At 43.0% G+C, this 8230-nt stretch overlaps 1 protein-coding gene across 5 annotated transcripts in view; it reads right to left on the reverse strand.

The window, feature by feature from the left end:
- Positions 1–2097: 2097 nt before the first annotated feature.
- The window catches only part of dixdc1a (DIX domain containing 1a), a 71246-nt gene continuing 65113 nt past the window's right edge, over positions 2098–8230 (reverse strand). For 4 of the 5 annotated variants that reach the window (XM_062059931.1, XM_062059930.1, XM_062059929.1 and 1 more), the window contains 9 exons: positions 8022–8126; positions 7854–7907; positions 7701–7769; positions 7390–7452; positions 7057–7218; positions 6909–6975; positions 6701–6809; positions 2747–2855; positions 2098–2498 (listed from right to left, as the gene is read on the reverse strand). In XM_062059931.1, coding sequence (XP_061915915.1) covers positions 2415–2498; positions 2747–2855; positions 6701–6809; positions 6909–6975; positions 7057–7218; positions 7390–7452; positions 7701–7769; positions 7854–7907; positions 8022–8126 — 822 coding nt within the window. In that variant the 3' untranslated portion in view covers positions 2098–2414. The remainder of the gene's footprint in view (positions 2499–2746; positions 2856–6700; positions 6810–6908; positions 6976–7056; positions 7219–7389; positions 7453–7700; positions 7770–7853; positions 7908–8021; positions 8127–8230) is intronic. The other variant, XM_062059928.1, reaches the window with a different exon arrangement.

The following is an 8230-nucleotide window of genomic DNA, read 5'->3' on the forward strand; positions in this document are numbered from 1 at the left end:
AAAAGTTTAGGATATTTTAAATGAGCTAGCTAACCTACAGTCTTTCTGAATGAAATAGTCTGACATTCTCCATCAATTTTAATTCTATTAACTTTTTATGAACTTTACTATAAATTCCTCACAGGGCTGTTTTCAACTAGAATATAAATATCAAATCTATGAACTTGAATATAAATATTATAAATTATGAATACATTTACCCAGGGGTACACTTTCCTCAAGAGAGCTTTATTTTTGAAAACCTCATGAAAACACCTTTACACATAAGTGTATGATGCTGCAGGAAACCTCATGAAAACACCTTTACACATAAGTGTATGATGCTGCAGGAAACCTCATGAAAACACCTTTACACATAAGTGTATGATGCTGCAGGAAACCTCATGAAAACACCTTTACACATAAGTGTATGATGCTGCAGGAAACCTCATGAAAACACCTTTACACATAAGTGTATGATGCTGCAGGAAACCTCATGAAAACACCTTTACACATAAGTGTATGATGCTGCAGGAAACCTCATGAAAACACCTTTACACATAAGTGTATGATGCTGCAGGAAACCTCATGAAAACACCTTTACACACACAAGTGTATGATGCTGCAGGAAACCTCATGAAAACACATTTACACACAAGTGTATGATGCTGCAGGAAACCTCATGAAAACACCTTTACACATAAGTGTATGATGCTGCAGGAAACCTCATGAAAACACCTTTACACATAAGTGTATGATGCTGCAGGAAACCTCATGAAAACACCTTTACACATAAGTGTATGATGCTGCAGGAAACCTCATGAAAACACATTTACACACACAAGTGTATGATGCTGCAGGAAACCTCATGAAAACACCTTTACACACAAGTGTATGATGCTGCAGGAAACCTCATGAAAACACCTTTACACATAAGTGTATGATGCTGCAGGAAACCTCATGAAAACACATTTACACACACAAGTGTATGATGCTGCAGGAAACCTCATGAAAACACATTTACACATAAATGTATGATGCTGCAGGAAACCTCATGAAAACACCTTTACACATAAGTGCATGATGCTGCAGGAAACCTCATGAAAACACCTTTACACATAAGTGTATGATGCTGCAGGAAACCTCATGAAAACACCTTTACACATAAGTGTATGATGCTGCAGGAAACCTCATGAAAACACCTTTACACATAAGTGTATGATGCTGCAGGAAACCTCATGAAAACACCTTTACACATAAGTGTATGATGCTGCAGGAAACCTCATGAAAACACCTTTACACACAAGTGTATGATGCTGCAGGAAACCTCATGAAAACACATTTACACACACGTGTATGATGCTGCAGGTACTTAAAAATGTTACCGTGCTCCCACTGATGGGCTAACCTGGTGCAGAAAAGCAAATAAACAATAAGAAACAACTTGCAAAACCCAGTCCAGATTAGCAGCAGGTACAGTATAAAATCAGAGACAGTTCTTGTTTAGGAAAATGACCATATCCGCCTTCTCAGGCAGGATGCGTGAGCGTTCTGGACAGATAGTGTCTCCTGCTGTGGAAAATACACGTTCGCTGGGTGTGGAAGAAGCTTGAACGCATAAATAGGAGAAAGCGAGATATGACAGCAAAGGATAAGTCTTTTGTTGGTTCCACCGGACCACCACCATGCAGCAGGGTCGTCAGACATAAGTATCGGTGGAACGTCCTGGTACATCTGCAGCTCTCTCTCCACTCGTTTCTTGATGGACATGGAGCTCTGTTATTTTGCGGTTATTTCATTTTCTTTTGTAAAGTAAAGCCACACTTTCGACCGCCGACGCCCGCTATCCATGCTTGAGCTTGACTGACTCGCTCGGCTATGCTAACACTTCCGGCGGTGGGCGCTTCTTCGTTGGTGTTCAGCGGCTTCTTCTTCCGGTTCGGCGGACATATTTTTTTCCCGTCAGCGGACTGGGTATCGAAACTAGGAATCGAAATTTAAACTTTTGAACGATTCCGGGAGAATCGGAAAGTTAGTCCCGGTTCCAATCGATACCCGACCCTAATTATCGGACATCTCTAATTATCATACATATCTGCAATAAAGGACAGCAAAATGATCCATGCAACAATTCATGTTTATTTAAATATTGGTTGAAACTAAAAGGCAAACATCACTATTTGGCAATCAGGAACTTGTGGAAAATGGCAGTGAACATCCGTCCATTATCTCAACTCTATTATTCATCGTGGAACTCTTTCAGCTCATTAACTGGCTTTTGCCTTCATGAGGTGTAAACAGTGTCTTAACCAGCATTCCTCGACATGAAACATTCAAACCGTTTATTCCAGTCCATTGGTCCCGAGTATTTCCATTCAAGTTCTGATCTCATAGACACAATTGAGGGTTTATTTTTGGGGGGGAGGAGGGGGCTTCTACTTCCTCTCTCCGTGGTCCTCCTCTACCCAAGCTACAATCTTCCCCTCCCAGCCGGGCACCACTGCTCCGTCCTGGAACACCTGCGGATAGAACCCAGCCTTGACATATCCGAGAAAGACGAACTGGCGTATATAATTCAGGGAGGTCCGCGAGAGAAAGTAAAAGATGACGGCTCAGCGTTAGTAAATCTGTTTTGAAAGGGAGAGGATCCTTCCTGCAGTGTTTTGAAGCTGACGTGCAGGCGGCGCTGTTATCGGCACGTCACGCTTTTCATATTTGCGTGCGCGAGAGGCGATGTGAAACACGTGTCACGGCTCTGTACGCCTACCTCCTCTTTGACGGTGCCAAACTCCGGGTCGAGAGCTTTGAAGTGGTATCTGAAGCTGCCTTGTCTGTCCACGGCCGCCTTGAAGTCTCGCAGCGTCACGTCACCCAACCTGCAAGAGCACGGCGGCAGTCATGATTGGTGCAGACTTACAGGCCCGATCAAAATTTTACATCCAAACATATTGCTGGGTATTGTGGCCAAACAGCTCCATTTTTGTTTCACCTGACATCACATGGACAAAGATAAGACCTTCTGGAGGAAAGTTCTGTGGTCAGATGAAACAAAAATTGAGCTGTTTGGCCACAATGCCCAGCAATATGTTTGGAGGAGACAAGGTGAGGCCTTTAATCCCAGGAACACCAAGCCTACCGTCAAGCATAGTGGTGGTAGTATTATTCTGTGGGCCTGTTTTGCTGCCAATGGAACAATGAAATTGGAGGATTACTGTCAGGTTCAAACACTGATGACGTCTATTAAACAAGACAAGAAGCAAGGAATTAAACAAGAGACAGAATTACATTTAGCTCAATGAGGAGAAACGCGTAGGTCTCAACACGCTCCTGACGAAAGATTGTACACCTCCTCTTTTATTTGGACTTTCCCTGATTACAGGGCAACAGCTGTTTCTAAGGGAGCGGGGTCGTAAACAGCCATCGCCTTTGGTTACAGAACGGTTCAAAGAAAAGGTCGGTTCAAAGAAAAGGTCGTAGAACAGTTCAAAGAAGAGGTGCCTGGGACTTGGGCAGATCCTGCTTTCTCTCCGCTTTGTAGTTCTCGGGTCAAAACAGAATCTTTCTGTGGATTACAATACACAACACCTTCATGTTGCTTCCCATCCTACACGGTGGAGTTTTACAAGCCTTCTTCTTGGTAGGTTCAAAGACAAGCTTTTGTCTTCTCGCCGGGAACTCGTGGCAACGCAAAGGTTTGTGATAACTAAGAAACAATTATTCTGACAATTACCTCCAAATTCTTCAGGACAAGCTAAAATCATCAGCACGGAGGTTGGGTCTTGGGCGCAGTTGGGTGTTCCAACAGGACAATGACCCCAAACACACGTCAAAAGTGGTAAAGGAATGGCTAAATCAGGCTAGAATGAAGGTTTCAGAATGGCCTTCCCAAAGCCCTGACTTAAACGTGTGGACAATGCTGAAGAAACAAGTCCATGTCAGAAAACCAACACATTTAGCTGACCTACACCAATTTTGTCGAGGAGTGGTCAAAAATTCAAGCAGAAGCTTGTGGATGGCTACCAAAAGCGCCTTATTGCAGTGAAACTTGCCAAGGGACATGTAAGCAAATATTAACATTGCTGTATGTATACTTTTGACCCAGCACATTTGCTCACATTTTCATAATAAATTCATAAAAGAACCAAACTTCATGATGTTTTTTGTTAGCAACAATCACTCTATCACAAAAAAATAAGAGTTGTAGAAATGATTGGAAACTCCAGACAGCCATGACATTATGTTCTTTACAAGTGTATGTACACTTTTGACCACGACTGTATGTTAATGAAGGCAACACATGACGTAAGTGTCTATATTAGGCTACTATCAAAATGACTTTAAAAGTCTTATGTAAGTGTTATAATGAAGGCAACACATGACATAGTCATGGTCAAAAGTTTACGAGGACAAAGCTACGAACAATGGGAGACCGGGCTTTCTGCTCCGCCGCTCCCAGTCTGTGGAACGCTCTCCCTGACCACCTGAGGGCACCACAGACTGTTGATGCTTTAAAAAAAGGCTTAAAAGCCCTTCTTTTTAAGAAAGCTATTTTTTTTTAGATATATGCATACTAGTTATAGCTATTTGGCTGTTCTAGTTTTTATTTTTATTTATTTCTTTATTATCTTTTTATTTTTTAATACACTGTAGCACTTTGAGATTGTTTACTCAATATAAAGTGCTTTATACAAATACAATCTATTATTATTATTATTATTATTACATACACTTGTAAAGAACATAACGTCATGGCTGTCTTGAGTTTCCAGTCATTTCTACAACTCTTATTTTTTTGTGATAGTGATTGGAGCACATAAAAGTATACATACAGCAATGTTAATATTTGCTTACATGTCCCTTGGCAAGTTTCACTGCAATAAGGCGCTTTTGGTAGCCATCCACAAGCTTCTGCTGGAATTTTTGACCACTCCTCTTGACAAAATTGGTGCAATTCAGCTAAATGTTTTGGTTTTCTGACATGGACTTGTTTCTTCAGCATTGTCCACACGTTTAAGTCAGGACTTTGGGAAGGCCATTCTGAAACCTTCATTCTAGCCTGATTTAGCCATTCCTTTACCACTTTTGACGTGTGTTTGGGGTCATTGTCCTGTTGGAACACCCAACTGCGCCCAAGACCCAACCTCCGGGCTGATGATTTTCGGTTGTCCTGAAGAATTTGGAGGTAATTGTCAGAATAATTGTATCTAAGATATTACAAAACTTTGTGTTGCCATGAGTTCCCGGCGAGAAGACAACCTACCAAGAAGAAGGCTTGTAAAACTCCACTGTGTAGGATGGGAAGCAACATGAATGTGTTCTGTTTCTTTCATGTATTGTAATCCACAGAAATATTTTGTTTTGACCCGAGAACTACAAAGCGGAGAGAAAGCAGGATCTGCCCAAGTTCCAGGCACCTCTTCTTTGAACTGTTTTACGACCTCTTCTTTGAACTCTTTTACGACCTTTTCTCTGAACCGTTCTGTAACCAAAGGCGATGGCTGTTTACGACCCCCCTCCCTTGGAAACAGCTGTTGCCATGTGTGTTTGGTGTCATTGTCCTGTTGGAACACCCAACTGCGCCCAAGAACCAACCTCCGGGCTGATGATTTTCGGTTGTCCTGAAGAATTTGGAGGTAATTGTCAGAATAATTGTATCTAAGTTATCACAAAACTTTGTGTTGCCATGAGTTCCCGGCGAGAAGACAAAAGCTGTCTTTGAACCTACCAAGAAGAAGGCTTGTAAAACCCCACTGTGTAGGATGGGAAGCAACATGAAGGTGTTCTGTTTCTTTCACGTATTGTAATCCACAGAAAGATTTAGTTTTGCCTCGAGAACTACAAAGCGGAGAGAAAGCAGGATCTGCCCAAGTTCCAGGCACCTCTTCTTTGAACTGTTTTACGACCTTTTCTTTGAACCGACCTTTGCTTTGAACTGTTCTGTATCCAAAGGCGATGGCTGTTTACGACCCCCCTCCCTTCGAAACAGCTGTTGCCATGTAATCAGGGAAATCAATCAATGTCAATCAATGTTTATTTATATAGCCCTAAATCACAAGTGTCTCAAAGGGCTGCACAAGCCACGACGACACCCTCGGTTGAGAGCCCACAAAAGGGCGAGGAAAAACTTACAACCCAGTGGGATGTCAATGTGAATGACTATGAGAAACCTTGGAGAGGACCGTAGATGTGGGTGACCCCCCCCCCCCCCCCCCCCCTCTCTCTAGGGGAGACCGGATGCAATGGACGTCGAGTGGGTCTAGCATAATATTGTGAAAGTCCAAATAAAAGAGGAGGCGTACAATCTTTCATCAGGAGCGTGTTGAGACACTGTGCAAGGGTACAGTGTCTACGTGTTTCTCCTCATTGAGCTAAATTTAATTCTGTCTCTGTTTAATACCTTGATTCTTGTCTTGTTTAATAGATGTCATCAGTGTTTGAACCTGACAGTAATCCTTCTTTTTCATTGTCCCATTTAAAGCACCAGTTCCATTGGCAGCAAAACAGCCCCAGAGCATAATACTACCACCACCATGCTTGACGGTAGGAATGGTGTTTCTGGGATTAAAGGCCTCACCTTTTCTCCTCCAAACATATCGCTGGGTATTGTGGCCAAACAGCAACATGTTTGTTTCATCTGACCACACTTTACAAGTGATTGCGACTGTATATACAGAAAAATACAAGCTTTACAAAAATGGACGTGTTGCCAAAACCTAACTACCTCTTGGGGATGTTGATCAGAAAGGGTGTGAGCGAGCGATCGGTGAAGTAGAGCACTTTGGTGGACACGGAGGCATCCAACCCAGGGCTGCTGTGAGAGTGGGCCATTTCTGGAAATAATTGACAAAAATATATAAACAAACACGGTGTTACTAAAAGGCAGTATGCCAAACAAACAAACAAACATTTAAAAAAAAACAAGCATTCACTAAAACTTGGCGGCCATGAGTCACGATCTGTAGAGTTGGCTCTGCGACCCGGTGATTTAAACTCCTCCTGGGAGAAGAAGCCATGAATTACGTTCAACACTCCGATGTCATTCCCTACGTGCTTCGGCACGCACGTGCTTTGACATACCCCTCTGTTCTGTCGCCGCTGGGTGTCCGCAGAGAGCAGGCGGTCCATTAGACTGGACACACCCTGCTCCAGGGTGTCCAGGGTGTGATGCTGGGGGTCGTGGCCTGAAAAGCTGTCCCTCAAACTACGCAGGGCCTCCCTCACCAGCTGGAGCTCCTCTCCCTGTGACATTTAGCGTTACGATGACACTTTCCACTAGGAAAGTATTGACACTAAACATATCGTTAAATGAAATACCAGACGGTGTCAGTCTTTTACCGCCGTAATGCAACACATCGTATTGATGTGCACTTTCCTAGTGTGCATTAAGAATAAGAAAATAAATGTACTCACGGGTGCACTGTGCTGGAATGCAGGAGGAGAGCGACTGTAACCACCCCCCTCACTTCGGAATGACTGAAAAACATTATGATGCAGGATGAGTCATTTTTCATATTTTCGGTATGTTACTCATATTGTCTTGTGAAGCTTCCCATTTATTTCTGGTATGAACACTACACCTAGTTTTTAATAGTTGTTTTAATCAATCAAAATATAAAGCGCTCGCACCCGTTAGATTGTGCAGAGGTGCCTAATGTAGTGGCTGGTAAGTGTGGGTTTATCAATAAAATGAATACAGTACGGTATTTTTTCCCAGACATTACCTTTGCTTTGTGCTGAGCCTCATCAAGCTTTTGCTGCTGCATCAGTCTGTCCTTCCTCCCGACTTGCTGCTATGGCAACAGCAGAATGGAAGACACACACATCTACAGTACGTAGGCACCCCGAGATTGCGAGTGATCAATAGGAGACAATACCTCGTATTCGCTTAGTAATTTGTTGCGCTCGCTCAGCTTGTCGTTGAGCACTACCTGTGGAGTGCAGCATGTACAGTGTAGCCTTTCATACGTCGCGTGTCATAGGCGCGGTACGCCGATTATGGGGTTCATAAGTCAAATACTTGGTGTAAAAATGATCACACGTACGTTTTCGCCTTCCAACTGATCTCTGGCCATGTTGCTCCTCAGCAGCTCCTGTTTTAGTTGCAGCACCGCATCCTCCTGCACAGACAGCCGCTGCTGCAGAGCATCCTAATGAGAGTCATATCAAAAAGATGTCCGCAGGTGATCAGCATACAGATACAAGCATTCATCTACCTCCCTCACTGCATTCTGAAATACATATATATGCATGT

Source organism: Entelurus aequoreus, linkage group LG10, assembly GCF_033978785.1.
Source record: "Entelurus aequoreus isolate RoL-2023_Sb linkage group LG10, RoL_Eaeq_v1.1, whole genome shotgun sequence".
Taxonomy (NCBI): domain Eukaryota; kingdom Metazoa; phylum Chordata; class Actinopteri; order Syngnathiformes; family Syngnathidae; genus Entelurus; species Entelurus aequoreus.